Source organism: Rhinoraja longicauda, chromosome 2 (genome assembly GCF_053455715.1).
Source record: "Rhinoraja longicauda isolate Sanriku21f chromosome 2, sRhiLon1.1, whole genome shotgun sequence".
Classification (NCBI taxonomy): Eukaryota; Metazoa; Chordata; class Chondrichthyes; order Rajiformes; family Arhynchobatidae; genus Rhinoraja; species Rhinoraja longicauda.
This window is the reverse complement of record NC_135954.1, coordinates 109,959,059-109,975,040: the sequence shown is the minus strand read 5'-3', so window position 1 is coordinate 109,975,040 and position 15,982 is coordinate 109,959,059. Positions and strand designations below refer to the sequence as shown.

Below are 15,982 nucleotides of genomic sequence, written 5' to 3'. Positions count from 1 at the left end.
ATTCTTTGCGTACCTTGGGTAGACAAAAAAAAGAATCTCACTGTGATTACTCCAGCATTATGTGTCTTTATGAGCTACACAACGTTGCTGACCTGGCTTAGTGGACTCTCCCCATTTGCCTGCCCTTGTCCCATGTCCCGCTAAACCCTTCCTATCCCAGTTCAGTTTCAGTTTAGTTTATTTCAGTTTAGTTTACTGTCACGTGTGTCGAGGTACAGTGAAAAGCTTTTGTTGTGTGCTAACCAGAAAGACAATACATCGAGCCATTTACAGTGTCTAGATGCATGATAAGGGAATAGCGTTTAGTGCAAGGTAAAGACAGTAAAGTCCGATCAAGGATGGTCTGAGGGTCACCAATGAGGTAGATGGTAGTTCAGCACTGCTCTCTGGTTGTGGTAGGATGATTCAGTTGCCTAATAACAGCTGGGAAGAAACCGTCCCTGAATCTGGAGGTGTGCGTTTTCACACTTCTGTACCTTTTGCCCGATGGGAGCCGGGAGAAGAGGGAGTGGCCAGGGTGCGACTGGTCCTTGATTATGCTGCTGGCCTTGCCGAGGCAGCGTGAGGTGTCAATGGAATCCATGGAAGGGAGGTTGGTTTGTGCGACGGTCTGGGCTGCGTCCGCAATTCGCTGTAATTTCTTGTGGAAATATATCCATATATATCCATATATCTGCCCAATATCGTTTAAAAGTTGTAATTGTATCCGCTTCTATAGCCTCCTATGGGTAGAGGTCAGGCAATCGGACCTGGGTCTCAATAGGACAGTGCAGCACTCCCTCAGCACTGTCAAGTCAAGTCAAGTCAAGTTTATTTGTCACATACACATACACAATGTGCAGTGAAATGTAAGTGGCAATGCCTGCGGATTGTGCAAAAAAAGAATTACAGTTAAATTAAAGTTAATACAGAGAAGACAAAATTTAGTCCCTGGAGTTATAATAGTTAACAGTCCTGATGGCCTGTGGGAAGAAACTCCGTCTCATCCTCTCCGTTTTCACAGCGTGACAGCGGAGACGTTTGCCTGACCGTAGCAGCTGGAACAGTCCGTTGCTGGGGTGTCAGGGGTCCCTCATAATCTTGCTTGCTCTCGATCTGCACCTCCTGATGTATAGGTCCTGCAGGGGGACGAGTGTAGTTCCCATGGTGCGTTCTGCCGAACGCACTACTCTCTGCAGGGCCTTCCTGTCCTGGGCAGAGCTGTTCCCAAACCAGACTGTGATGTTGCCGGACAGGATGCTCTCTACAGCCCCAGAGTAGAAGCATTGAAGGATCCACAGAGATACTCTGAATTTCCTCAGCTGCCTGAGGTGGTAAAGGCGCTGCCTTGCCTTACCCACTAGTGTGGCAATGTGTGTTGTCCATGTCAGATCCTCTTTGATGTGGACTCCCAGGTATTTAAAGCTGCTCACCCTATCCACAGTAGACCCATTTATCTCCAGTGGCGTGTACGTCCTTGGATGTTGAGCCCTTCTAAAGTCCACAATCAGCTCCTTAGTTTTTTTGACATTCAAGAGGAGGCTATTGTCCCGACACCAGAGTGCCAGATCAGCCACCTCCTCCCGGTAGGCCTTCTCATTGTTGTTGGAGATCCGGCCCACCACCACAGTGTCATCAGCAAACTTGATGATGGAGTTTGAGCTGAACCTGGCCCCACAGTCATGTGTGTACAGGGAGTACAGTAGGGGGCTAAGGACGCAACCCTGGGGGGATGGTACCTTGTAGCCATGGTTGTGGTCTTGACTCCTCTGACCCACTGAGGTATGGGCTAGCCACAACACGTCCCTGGGCAACTCCAGGGAAAGTTGCTCCCAGGTTTGTTCCACAGAACGGTACAACACAGGAACAGGCCCTTCTGCCCACATTGACTGTGCCGACCACAATGGCAATTTACACTAATCCCACCTGCCTGCACATGATCCATATCACTCCATTCCCTACCCATTTATATGTCTGTTTAATTGTCTCTTAAACATGGCTATTGTTTGGTTTGGTTTAGTTTAATTTAGAGATACAGCGCGGAAACAGGCCCTTCCGCGCCGACCAGCGATCCCCACACATTAACACTACCCTATACACACTAGGGACAATTTATTTTAAACATTTACCAACCCAATTAACCTATAAACCCGTTCGTCTTTGGAGTGTGGGAGAAACCGAAGATCTCGGAGAAAGCCCACGCAGGTCACAGAGAGAATGTACGAACTCTGTACAGGTCCCACACTCCAAAGACGTACAGGTATGTAGGTTAATTGGCTGGGTAAATGTAAATGTAAAAATTGTCCCTAGTGGGTGTAGGATAGTGTTAATGTACGGGGATCACTGGGCGGCACGGACTTGGAGGGCCGAAAAGGCCTGTTTCCGGCTGTATATATATGATATGATGATATGATATGACAGCGCCCGTAGTCGGGATGGAACCCGGGTCTCCGACGCTGCATTTGCTGTAAGGCAGCAACTCTACCGCTGCTCCACCGTGACCGCCCTATTGAATCTACCATCACTGTTTCCCCTGGCATTGCGTTTCAGTCAGCCTCCAAAAAAGCAGGCCTCGTAGATCTCCTCAACTTTCTGCCTCTGACTTTAAAGATGTGCCCTCTAGTCTTTGATATTTTCATCCTGGGAAAAGGGTTCTGACTGTCTCCATAAGACTTGGCTTAGGCTGCATTTGCCGTATTGCATGCCGTTCTGGTCACCCCATGACAGGAAGGGCGTGGAGGATTTGGAGAGGGTACAGGGAGGTTTACTGGAATGCTGATTGGATTAGAGGTTACCAGGTACAAGAAGAGGTCAATAGACAATAGACAATAGGTGCAGGAGGAGGCCATTTGGCCCTTCGAGCCTGCACCGCCATTCAATGTGATCATGTCTGATCATTCTCAATCAGTACCCCGTTCCTGCCTTCTCCCCATACACCCTGACTCCGCTATCCTTAAGAGCTCTATCTAGCTCTTTCTTGAATGCATTCAGAGAATTGGCCTCCACTGCCTTCTGAGGCAGAGAATTCCACAGATTCACAACTCTCTGACTGAAAAAGTTTTTCCTCATCTCCGTTCTAAATGGCCTACCCCTTATTCTTAAACAGACAGACTTGGATGGTTGGAGGTTGAGGGGAGACCCGTTAAAAGTTTATAACACGGTGGCGCAGCGGTAGAGTTGTTGCCTTACAGCGAATGCATTGCCGGAGACCCGGGTTCGATCCCGACTACGGGTCCTGTCTGTAAGGAGTTTGTACGTTCTCCCCGTGACCTGCGTGGGTTTTCTCCGAGATCTTCGGTTTCCTCCCACACTCCAAAGACGTACAGGTTTAATGGTTTGGTTAATTAAAAAAAAATTGTCCCTCGTGGGTGTAGGACAGTGTTAAGTTGCTGGTTGGCTGGTCGGCACGGACCCCGGTGGGCCGAAAGGGCCTGTTTCCACGCTGTATCTCTAAACTAAACATAGAAAGGGTAGACAGGCAGAACCTTTTTCCCAGAGTGGAAATATCATGTACTAGAGAGCATAGTTTTAAGGTGAGAGGGGAAAGGTTTAAAGGGGATGTGCGGGGATTTTTTTTTTTTTACACAGAGGGTGGTGGGTGCCTGGGATACCCTGCCAAGGGTGGTGGTGAAGACAGATCCGATAGTGCTGTTTAAGAAGCTTATGGATAGACACATGGATATGCAGGAAGTACAGGGATATGGATCACGTGCAGACAGAGGAGATTCGTTTTACTTGGCATCATGTTGGGCACAGGCATTGTGGGGCAATGGGGCTGTTCCTGTGCTGGAGTGTTTAATGTTATGAGACCAGCCTCCTGCCCCTCTGCTCACTGCCCCTGAACCCGGCTCAGTTCTATGCCCTGTTCTGTTCACAGCCTCTCCGGTTATACTTTAGTTTTTGTTTAGTTTAGAGATACAGCGCAGAAACAGGCCCTTCGGCCCACCCAGTCCGCGCCGACCAGCGATCATCCGCACATTAATATCCGACATCCACTACGGGCAATTTACACATACTCCAAGCCGATTAACCTACAAACCTGTACGTCTTTGGAGTGTGGGAGGAAACCGAAGGATCTTGGAGAAAACCCACACAGGTCACGGGGAGAACGTACAAACTCCGTACAGACAGACAGCACCCTCGTAGTTGGGATCAAACCCGGGTCTCCGGCGCTGCAAGCGCTGTAAGGCAGCAACTCTACCGCTGCGCCACCGTGCCGCCCTTGCCTTTATAATTCTCTGACCAGACTTCCCACCATTGACTCCGTCTACACTTCACACTGCCTTGGAAAAGCAACCACCATAATCTGAAAGTCGGTAAAAAGGTTGCGACCCGAAACCTCACCTATCCAGGTTCTGCAGCGATGCCACCTGACCTGTTGAAATACTCCAGCATTTTGCGTTTTTTTGTTGTAAACCAGCGGCTGCAGTTCCTTATTTCAACAGTATCAAAGACTTGTCCCACCCGGTTGTCCCATTCCTTCTTCTCCCTGCTCCTGTCCGTCTGAAGGTACAGAGGTACCTTGAAAGCGCACACCGCCAGGAACAGCTTCTTCCTCCCTGTTATCAGGATTCCAAACTATCTTTCCATAAGCTAGGGCACTGTCCGATTCACATCTACCCCATTGGACTTTGTCTGTGGAACTGACGCACATGACAATAGCAAAGCGAAACTAAGCTAAGGGAACGTCCGATTCACCTCCACGCCACTGCGGACATTGACTTTGTAGTGCAGCAACAAAGAACTGCCGGTGCGGGGTTACAAACAAAGGCACTCTGTGTCTTCCCCGTTGCTCTACCTATTGCAGGTGCTCCTCAACTTACCATGGGGTTATGTTCCGAGAAGCCCATCGGAAACCGAAAATATCTACAGTCGAAATGCACTTAACACACCTGATCGCGTGGCCGGAGGCGAGCTGCGGCTCGCTACGGGCCACTTCCCTTTGCACCATCGCAAAGTCGAAATATCGCAAGTCGAAGCATCGTCAGCCGGGGAGCACCTGTATACTTGAGTGACTTGATTGGATTTAGTTTAATTTGGTTTATTATTGTCATGTGTTAAACATACAGTAGAAAGCTTTTGCTGCATGCTATCCAGTCAGCAAAAGATGACACATGATTACAATCAAGCCGTCTACAGTGTACAGATACAGGATAAAGGGTATAATGTTTAGTGCAAGGTAACGTCCAATTAAAGATAGATCACGGGTCTCCAATGAGGTGGATAGGAGGTCAGGACCATCCTCTGGTTGATGGTTCAGTTGCCTGATAACAGCTGGGAAGAAACTGTCCCTGTATCTGGAGGTGCGCCTTTTCACAGTTGATTATGCTGCTGGCCAAAACATCAGCCAAAACATTATGACCACATGCCTAATATGCTGTTGGTCCTCCGAGTGCAGCCCCATACGCAGCAGGGTGCGATGCACTGTGTATTCTGACACATTCCTCCCGTGACCAACCTTAAAATTTTCTGTGACTTGTGCCACAGTCGACCTTCTGTCGGTTTGGACCAGACGGGATAGCCTTCGTTTCCCTCGCGCATCGATGAGCCTTGGGCGCCCAACACCCTGTCGCCGGTTTGTGGTTTGTCCCTTCTCGGACCACTGTCGGTAGGTACTCACCACTGCTGACCGGGAGCACCCCACAAGCCTTGCCGTTTCAGAGATGCACTGACCCAGTCGTCTGGCCATAACAATTTGGCCCTTGTCAAAGTCGCTCAGGTCTTTACTCCTGCCCATTTCTCCTGCATCCAACACATCAACTTCAAGAACTGACTGTTCACTTGCTGCCTAATATAGTCTGAAGAAGGGTCTCGACCTGAAACGTCACCCATTCCTTCTCTCCCGAGATGCTGCCTGACCTGCTGATTTACTCCAGCATTTTGTGAATAAATATCCCACCCCTTGACAGGTGCCATTGTAACAAGATAATCAATGTTATTCACTTCGCCTGTCAGTGGTCATAATGTTTTTTGCTGATTGGTGTACATTATCTGATGCGTTTGGATAGCATGCAAAAGGAAGCTTGTCACTCTGTCTCGGTACACGTGACTGTAATGAAGCTAAACCTCTGGCTGTCTGTACCCCACTTGCCCTGAACTGTGCAGATCAGACGGACGGACTGGAAGCCACTGGAGCTGCGGCACGGCCTGCAGCTCGTGCAGCGGGTGCGGTTCAAGAAGGACGTCCAGCACATCATGTTCAACGTGGTCAGCAAGGAGTTTGTCTGCATGGTGTCCAAAACATTGGTGCACGTCTACAAAAGCGATGGGCGCAGGACCATGGAGCTGAGCCTGAACCAGCCGCTGGAGGGGCTGGTCTACGCCCAGCACATCGACCGCTTCGTGGGCTGGAACCGCTGCCGTCAGCTGAAGGTGCTCAGCTCCGACTTCCAGACCATCTCCGTCAACCAGGCCGACCACAGCGTCACCTGCTGCTGCTACAACCAGGACCTGAACGAGATCGTCACCGCCGGCGCCGGCAACGTCTGCAGCTGGCACTTCTTCTTCGGCTGCCGGGACCTGATGTGCGGCACCGTTGTCACCGACGGGCTGACGCAGGACGACGTTTTCACCCAACTGGTGCTGGACAGGTACCCTGCCTCCGTGTCGACAGCCACCAGCGGCCAGCGCTGCTACGCCGTGTGCCACACCGGGGTGGCTGCCTTCAACCTGACCAAGGGAACCCTCCTCACCTACCAGAAAAACCTGCACACCAGGTAAACCCACACCTGGATAATTCTCCTTCTCCGCACCGGGACAGTTCTCCCCACCGCTCCGCACCATAGAAAATAGGTGCAGGAGGAGGCCATTTAGCCCTTCGTGCCAGCACCGCCATTCATTGTGATCATGGCTGATCATCCACAATCAGTAACCCGTGCCTGCCTTCTCCCCATATCCCTTGATTCCACTAGCACTGGGAGATATTCCCCCCCCCCCATACACCCCCCCGGCCATCCCTGCACCCAGAGGCTCCCCCCACCCCCCCCCCCCCCCACACGTTAGAGTGGCCCGGTGGCGCAGCAGTACAGTTGCTGCCTCACAGCGCCAGAAACCCGGGTTCCATCCTGACCACGGGTGCTGTCTGGGTGCAGTTTGTCTGTCTTGTGACCGTGTGAGTTTGCTCCGGGTGCTCTGGTTTCCTTCCACATCCCAAAGGCGTGCGGGGTTTGTAGGTTAATTGGCTTTGGTGAAATTGTCCCTGGTGTGTAAGATAGCGTTAGTGTATGGGTGATTGCTGGTTGGCACAGACTCAGTGGGCCTCACTGTGTCTCTAAAGTCTAAAGTGGAGTCTCCGCACCCAGACGTCCCCCCCCCCCCCCACCCCTCCACGACTCCGAGCCTGGAGGTTCTCCCAGCTCTCCGCACCTCCTCTCCCACCTCATTCCAGGTAACAACAAAGATAACAACAGATGACACAAAGCTGGGTGGCAGTGTGAAGTGTGAAGAGGATGTTAGGAGGTTGCAGGGTGACCTGGACAGGTTGAGTGAGTGGGCAGATGCATGGCAGATGCAGTATAATATAAATAAATGTGAGGTTATCCACTTTGGCGGCAAAAACAAGGAGGCAGATTATTATCTCAATGGTGTCAGGTTAGGTAAGGGGGAGGTGCAGCGAGACCTGGGTGTCCTTGTGCACCAGTCACTGAAAGTTGGCGTGCAGGTACAGCAGGCAGTGAAGAAAGCTAATGGAATGTTGGCCTTCATAACGAGAGGATTTCAGTATAGGAGTAAAGAGATTCTGCAGTTGTATAGGGCCCTGGTAAGACCACATCTGGAGTATTGTGTACAGTTTTGGTCTCCTAATTTGAGGAAGAACATCCTTGTAATTGAGGCAGTGCAGCGTAGGTTCACGAGATTGATCCCTGGGATGGCGGGACTGTCATATGAGGAAAGATTGAAAAGACTAGGCTTGTATTCACTGGAGTTTAGAAGGATGAGAGGGGATCTTATAGAGACATATAAAATTATAAAAGGACTGGACAATAGACAATAGATAATAGGTGCAGGAGTAGGCCATTCGGCCCTTCGAGCTAGACAAGCTAGATGCAGGAAAAATGTTCCCAATGTTGGGGGAGTCCAGAACCAAGGGCCACAGTTTTAGAATAAAGGGGAGGCCATTTTTAAACTGAGGTGAGAAGGAACTTTTTCACCCAGAGAGTTGTGAATTTGTGGAATTCTCTGCCACAGAGGGCAGTGGAAGCCAAATCACTGGATGGATTTAAGAGAGAGTTAGATACTCTAGGGGCTAGTGGAATCAAGGGATATGGGGAGAAGGCAGGCACGGGTTATTGACTGTGGACGATCAGCCATGATCACAATGAATGGCGGTGCTGGCTCGAAGGGCCGAATGGCCTCCTCCTGCACCTATTTTCCATGTTTCTATGTTTCTAACAACTACACCCTGTGTGAAACATTTAACTTCAAATTATCTTTAAAAGTCCTCCCTCTTGTTCTCAACCGAAGACCTCTAGTCCTCCACCCTCCTTTAATAGCGCATAGAACATAAGACAGAACAGCACAGGAATAGGTCCTTATCCACACAATGAATGTGCCAAACCTGATGCCAAGTTAAACTAATCTCTCCTTCCTGCTCATGATCCATATCTCTCCACTCCCTGTATATCCATGTATCTATCTACAAACCTCTTCAATGCCGCTATTGTGTCCGCCTCCACCACCACCCCCGGCAGCACGTTCCAGCACCCAATACTCTCTGCGTAGAAAACGTGTCCCGCACATCTCCTTTACATTTTCCCCCTCTCACCTTTAAAGCCCTTTAGCCTTTGACATTTCCACTCTGGGTAAAAGATTCTGACTGTCTGCCCTATCTATGCCGTTCATAATTTTATAAACTTCTATCAGGTCTCCTCTCAGCCTCTGATGTTCCAGGGAAAACAGTCCAAGTCTGTCCAACCTCTGCTTATAGCTAACACCCTCGAATCCAGGCAGCATTCTGGTAAAACCCTTCTGCACACACTCCAAAGCCTCCACATCCATCTTGTAATGTGGCGACCAGAACCGCATGCAGTAATGCAAATACATACCAGAGGGATTCCAGGAATAACACATGATGAGCGTTTGTCGGCACTGGGCCCGTACTCACTGGAGTTTAGAAGAATGAGGGGGACACCTCATTGAAATGTACAGAATAGTGAAAGGCTTGGATAGAGTAGATGTGGAGAAGATGTTTCCACTAGTGGGAGAGTCTAGGACTAGAGGTCATAGCCTCAGAATTAAAGGAAGGAGCTTTAGGAAGGAGATGAGGAGGAATTTCTTCAGTCAGAGTGTGGTTAATCTGTGGAATTCTTTGCCACAGAAGGCTGTGGAGGCAATGTCAGTGGATATATTTAAAGCCCCTGTCCCAGTTTGGCGATTTTTTTTAGGTGACTATAGGCGACTAGGGTGTTGCGTGTATCATATCATATCATATCATATCATATCATATACACAGCCGGAAACAGGCCTTTTCGGCCCACCAAGTCCGTGCCGCCCAGCGATTCCCGTACATTAACACTATCCTACACCCACTATGGACAATTTTTACATTTTTTACATTTACCCAGCCAATTAACCTACATACCTCTACGTCTTTGGATGGTCTTGAGTAGTCTCTAAAGAATCGTGGCGTTTTTCTGGTCGCTGCTGGATTATGCAAAGGCTTAAAAAAAATTGCCGACTGTTGGTTTGACGCCAATGTGTGTAGCTTGACATCTCCTGACGTGAGCGCTGTCATAGGTTGTCGCCAGGTTGTTGCCAGGTGACGTAGGTTGTCACCGGTGCTGACTTTGGCGATTTCCAAGCGTGGACTTGATCTGATCATCCATCAGTGTAATGTGCCCATAAATGATGTTAGGTTTTGTATTTTTTGCACGTGTATTCTGTTTAAAGTTTGAATTTTAAAGTTTGAAGTTTATTGAAATGTATTGAAGTTTATTACGATATTTTTGTATGCACTGTTGTATGTTCTTATCAACCTTTTAAAAAAAAATGGTTTGATTATCAATAAAGGGAATTTGTGACATTTTGACGGAAAATTGATGTATGAAGTTATTGTATTTCAGAGTAGTTTCTCATGGCATCACTTTCAAATAGTCATGATGCAGAATGATTGGAAACCCTACCGTACACCCCATTTTATAGTGTAAGTGGGTGAATGGCGGCGCTGCCATAGCAGCTGCGGCTTACCTGCGGTCCATTTGTCTTTGTGTTTTTGTTGTTTTTTTGGTCTTAATTGTAGTTGTGATGTGGTGTTTTTGTGTTTGTGTACTATGTGTGTATGTGGGGGGGAGGGGGGGAACTGTAAAATTGTAAATATGTGTCCCTTCCGAACGGAGACCCGACCTTTGTTTTCTGGGTGTTGTCTCCGTTCCTGCTGCGGCCTACCATCGGCCCAACTCCTGGAGCTGGCGGCCTCCAGGGCTCCGGTTCGCAGAGCCCGCGGACCGGACTTACCATCAGCGGAGCCGGCCGTCTTCGGAGGCTGCGGGAGCGGCTGTGACTCGCCTTAGGCTCGGGCCGCGTGGATGCCGACATCAGGAGCTCCGGCAGCGGCAGCGTGTTCGCCCGCCCCGGATTGCGGGGCTTGGGTCGCGGACATTTCACCGTCCGGCGCGGCCTAAAATATGCCGCGGGATATTTCTCTGCTGGGCGGGGGCTTCAATGTCGGGAGCCACGACCGCCCCGACCGCCCCGACGTGCAGCAACAGCGGCAGCAGCAGCGTGTTCGCCCGCCCCGGATCGGACTTATCATCGGCGGAGCCGACCGTCTTCGGAGGCTGCGGGAGCGGCTGCGACTCGCCTTAGGCTCGGCCCGCTGCGGACCGTCCGGCGCGGCCTGCAACCACAACAGCCTGACTGCGGGAGAAGACAGCAGGAGAAGGGAAAAGACATTGTGGCCTTCCATCACAGTGAGGAGAGGACTGGAGGAGACTCACTGTGATGGATGTTTCTTTGATGGATGTTTCTTTTTTTGTGTGTTTTTGGGGTTGTGTAATTTTAATACCTATTTAATGCTTTTATTGTTGGACTGTGGGTGACTGAATTTCGTCCAATATTGGATGACAAATAAAGCTATCTTGAATCTTGAATCTTGAAACGTGAATTGTCTTCAGTTGTCTTCAGTCTTCAGGGTCATAGCTTGTCGTAGCTTGTCGCAGGTGGACGTAGGTTGTCGTAGGTTGTCGTAGGTGTCGTCGTAGGTGCGGTCGTAAGTGGACGTTCTAATTGCGACGATTGGGTCGCCGGTTGTCGGTAGCTTGCCGTAGCTTGGCGTCGACCAGGTGGTAGGTTGTTGTAGCTTGTCGTAGACATTGTCGCAGCGAGGGTCCAGTCGCCGGTTTTTCGGCGACCTGCTACGACTACGTCAGCCGCCGGCGATCGCCTTAAAAAAACGCCTAACTGGGACAGGGCCTTAAGGCAGCGATAGATAGATTCTTGATTAGCTCCACTGGCCATATCTTCCCATCCCCTCCCCTCTCTGCGTTCCACACAGACCATTCCCTCCGTAAATCCCTGGTCCACTCGTCCCTTCCTACCCAAACCACCCCACCCCCGGGCACTTTCCGCTGCAACCGCACGAGATGCAACAACTGTCCCTTTACATCCCCCCTCAATTCCATCCAAGGACCCAAACAGTCTTTCCAGGTGAGGTAAAGGTTCACCTGCACCTCCTCCAACCTCATCTATTGCATCCGCTGCTCCAGATGTCAACTTATTTACATCGGCGAAACCAAGCGCAGGCTTGGCGATCGCTTCGCTCAACACCTGCGCTCGGTCCGCATTGACCAAACTGATCTCCTGGTGGCCGAGCACCTCAACTCCCCCTCCCATTCCCAGTCTGACCTTTCTGTCATGGGCCTCCTCCAGTGCCATAGTGAGGCCCACCGGAAATTGGAGGAACAGCACCTCATATTTCACCTGGGCAGCATGCAGCCCAGTGGTATGAACATCGACTTCTCCCACTTTAGATAGTTCCTCTGTTCCTCTCTTCCCCTCCTCCTTCCCAGATCTCCCTCTATCTTCCTGTCTCCACCTATATCCTTCCTTTGTCCCGCCCCCCTGACATCAGTCTGACGAAGGTTCTCGACCCGAAACGTCACCCATTCCTTCTCTCCTGAGATGCTGCCTGACCTGCTGAGTTACTCCAGCATTTTGTGAATAAATACCTTCGATTTGTACCAGCATCTGCAGTTATTTTCTTATACTTCTTGATTAGGGTGTCAGGGACATCACTGGCTACAAGAGCAGCCCTGCCTGCCCCCACAGCGATATGGCACTGACCAACGAGCTAAACACCTTCTTTGCCCGCTTTGAAACTGGTAAAACCACCTTGAGTGAAAGAACCCCAGCCAAGGCGGTGGGACAGGTCTTGCAACTGAGCACACAGGAGGTACAACGCGCTCTGCAAAGGGTCAACCCACGCAAGGCTGCAGGACCGGATGGAGTTCAAGGAAGGGTACTGAAGGACTGTGCTGAACAGCTGGCTGAGGTATTCACCAGGATCTTTAACCTGTCATTATCTCTAGCTACGGTCCCCAAGTGCCTGAAGTCGGCTATCATAGTTCCGGTGCCGAAAAAAGCAAAGATCTCCAACCTGAACGACTACCGCCCGGTTGCCCTAACGCCGATAGTCATGAAGTGCTTTGAGAGGCTGGTCCTCTCACACATCAAATCCAGCATCCCTGACTCACTGGACCCACATCAATTTGCATACAGGGCAAATAGATCCACAGAGGACGCCATCTCTCTGGCTCTTCACACTGTCCTGACTCACCTAGAGAGACAGGGCACGTACGTGAGGATGCTATTCATAGACTATAGCTCCGCCTTCAACACGGTCATCCCCTCCAAGCTCATCACCAAACCCCACCAGCTAGGCCTCAGCTCGTCATTATGTGACTGGATCCTGGACTTCCTGCTGGAACGACCGCAGGCAGTGAGAATGGGCCCGCACCTGTCCTCCACTATCACCCTGAGTACCGGCACACCACAGGGCTGTGTTCTGAGCCCCATGCTCTACTCCCTCTTCACACACGACTGTGTTCCTGCATTCGACACTAACACCATTGTCAAGTTTGCAGATGACACAACGGTGATCGGGCTGATCACCAACGGGGATGAAACAAACTATAGAGCGGAGGTGCAGAACCTGGTGGACTGGTGCTCGGATAACAACCTGTCCCTAAATACCACCAAGACCAAGGAGCTGATCATCAACTTCCGTAGGTCACATAACGGGGAATATGCCCCGATCTCTATCAACGGGGACAGTGTGGAGAGAGTGTCCAGCTTCAAGTTTCTGGGCACTCACATTTCAGTGGACCTAACATGGTCCAATAACACTGCTGCGCTGGTCAAGAAGGCACAACAAAGACTGTTCTACTTAAGAACACTGAAAAAGTCTGGTCTACCCCAACAGCTGCTGACGACCTTCTACTGCTGCACCATAGAGAGCATCCTAACGCATGGCATCCCTGTGTGGTACCTCAGCTGCACGGAGGCAGAAAGGAAAGCTCTACAGCGGGTAGTCCATAGAGCTCAGAGGGCCATCGGAACACAGCTACCAGACTTGGAGGGCATCTACAACACACGATGCCTCAGAAAAGCCACCAGCATCCACAAAGACTCTTCACACCCCTGCAACAGTCTGTTCGAACTCCTTCCATCGGGCAGACGATACAAGGCCTTCTATGCCCGCACCTCCAGACTCAGGAACAGCTTCATCCCCAGGGCCATTGCTGCTATGAACCGGTCCTGCTGAGCCGGATGGCCACAACGCATAGATCAACTTGCACTTTACCCTGTCCAAAACTGTTACAACTGTTTCGTTTCGTTGGGTTGCTGCTGTCTAAATTACCTAAATTATTGCATCGTATGGGAGGCGCATTCCCAATCTCGTTGTACCCCTGGGTACAATGACAATAAAGATATATTGTATTGTATTGTAGTACGGGTGTCAAAGGTTATGGGGGGAAGGTAGGAGAATGGGTTTAGGAGAGATAGACCAATCATGATTGTATGGCGGAGTAGACTTAATGGGCCGAAGGGCCTAATTCTACTCCTATCACTTATGATCTGATGATCTTATGACCTAACCAAAGAACAATTCCTCCCATGGGAGACAGACTCTGGCTAACTACCATATCTATGGCTCTCTTTATTTTATAAACCTCCATCATTTCACCTCACAGCATCGTTTGCTCCAGGATAACTGATCCAGCCTGTCCAGTTTCTCCCCGTAACTCAAACCCTCCAATCGAGGCAACATCTTCTGTGCACCTTTTCTAGCTTTGTTGCATTTTTTTAAACCAGAACTGTTCACAATTCTCCAACATGGCCAAATCTATGCTTGGTATACCTGCCAGATGTGATTTTCCAACTTTTGCACTCGACTGATGAAGGCCAGCGTTCTTCACCACCCTGTCTACTCGTGTTGCCACTTCCAGGAAACTGTGTACATATATTCCCTGGTCTCTCTGTCCTGCCATTCACTCAATTAATTCCTGTCCTGCTTTGACTTCCCAAAATTGCATCGTCCCACATTTGTCAGAGTTACACTCCATCTACCATTCCCTTGATGCCCACTTTCCCAGTTGATCTAGATACTTGGGCAACTTTCTTCACTGTCCGCTACACCACCAACTTGGCCATCATTTACAAACTAACTGATCACGCCACCTACGTTCTCATCCAAATCATTAATATACCGATCAGCCAAAACATTATGACCTGATGAGCCAGAACATAATGATGTTTATATGACAAGCGACGGGCGATTCATAAGCGATCCCTGCGTCACAACGCTCCATTCGGTTCCTTCATTCCGAGGAGCCACCCTCCACAACCACCCTCTGACTCCTACCACCAAGCTAGTTTTCTCTCCCAACAAATACAGTTACAGCTAGACACAAAATGCTGGAGTAACTCAGCGGGCCAGGCAGCATCTCTGGAGAGAAGGAATGGGTGACGTTTTGGGTCGCGGTCCTTCTTCAGACCCGAAACGACACCCATTCCTTCTCTCCAGAAATGCTGCCTGTCCCGCTGAGTTACTCCAGCACTTTGTGTCTCTCTCCGGTTTACTTTGGAGATACGGCGCGGAAACAGGCCCTTCCGCCCATCGAGTCCGCGCCGACCAGCGACCACCACACACACCTTGTCTCTGCCTTTAGGATCCCAACTCAAAGATTCCACAGGGCATGCCAGTTCCTTCGATTGATTGGAATGTATAGCATGGAAACAGGCCCTTCGGCCCAACGAGTCCATGCCGACCGTCGGTCTCCCGTAGGCGCTAGTTCTCTGTGTTATTCCATTTTCACATCCACTCCCGCCCGGTCTGCAGAGGGCCAATTAACCCAGAAGCCCCGCAAGTCTTTGGGATGTGGGAGGAAACCGGAGCAACCAGAGTAAACCCACGCGGTTTAAGCCAGCATCTGCAGTTCCTTCCTACACAGTATAGTTACAGCTGTTCAGTTGAGCCTCTGATGTTTCTGCAGTGTGCCTGCGTGGGCTCTCGACCTCTCTGTTGGCTAACATTATAACATTCCCACCAGGAAAATCACTGGAATCGTCATCGTGAGGACGCTGAGATGTGTGGCCACTTCCTCCCGGGACGGGAATATAAAAGTATGGGATCGAAACTGGGACCTTCAGATGATGTTTGTTGGACACCTAGGTGAGTGGACACCCGATTGGCTCAGCAGCCGGAGTTTCTGCCTGTGGGGTGGATGGGAAGGGTGGGGGCAAATAAATGACTGAACCATCACATTGGGCATGGGTAAGAAACACACACACACCTCTAGGCGGCCCTGTTTCCCAGTAAACAATGACCAGAGACTTACCTGGATCAGTCTGATAAATACTGACTACAAGGGCAGGCCAGGGACTGATTGTCATGATTTACTTCCTGGCTCTCCAAAGTCTAGCCATCATCTACGAGGCACCAGTATTTTTTTAATAAATTGATTTTGCGTGTGTCTTGTCCCTATACTTATTTGGCCTGGAAGTT

General features: G+C 50.1%; 1 protein-coding gene across 1 annotated transcript in view; it reads left to right on the top strand.

Annotated features, from left to right (window-relative positions):
- The window catches only part of wdr97 (WD repeat domain 97), a 79,793-nt gene that overhangs the window by 12,035 nt on the left and 51,776 nt on the right, over positions 1-15,982 (top strand). The window contains exons 4-5 of the mRNA XM_078423921.1: positions 6,085-6,695; positions 15,528-15,649. Coding sequence (XP_078280047.1) covers positions 6,085-6,695; positions 15,528-15,649 — 733 coding nt within the window. The remainder of the gene's footprint in view (positions 1-6,084; positions 6,696-15,527; positions 15,650-15,982) is intronic.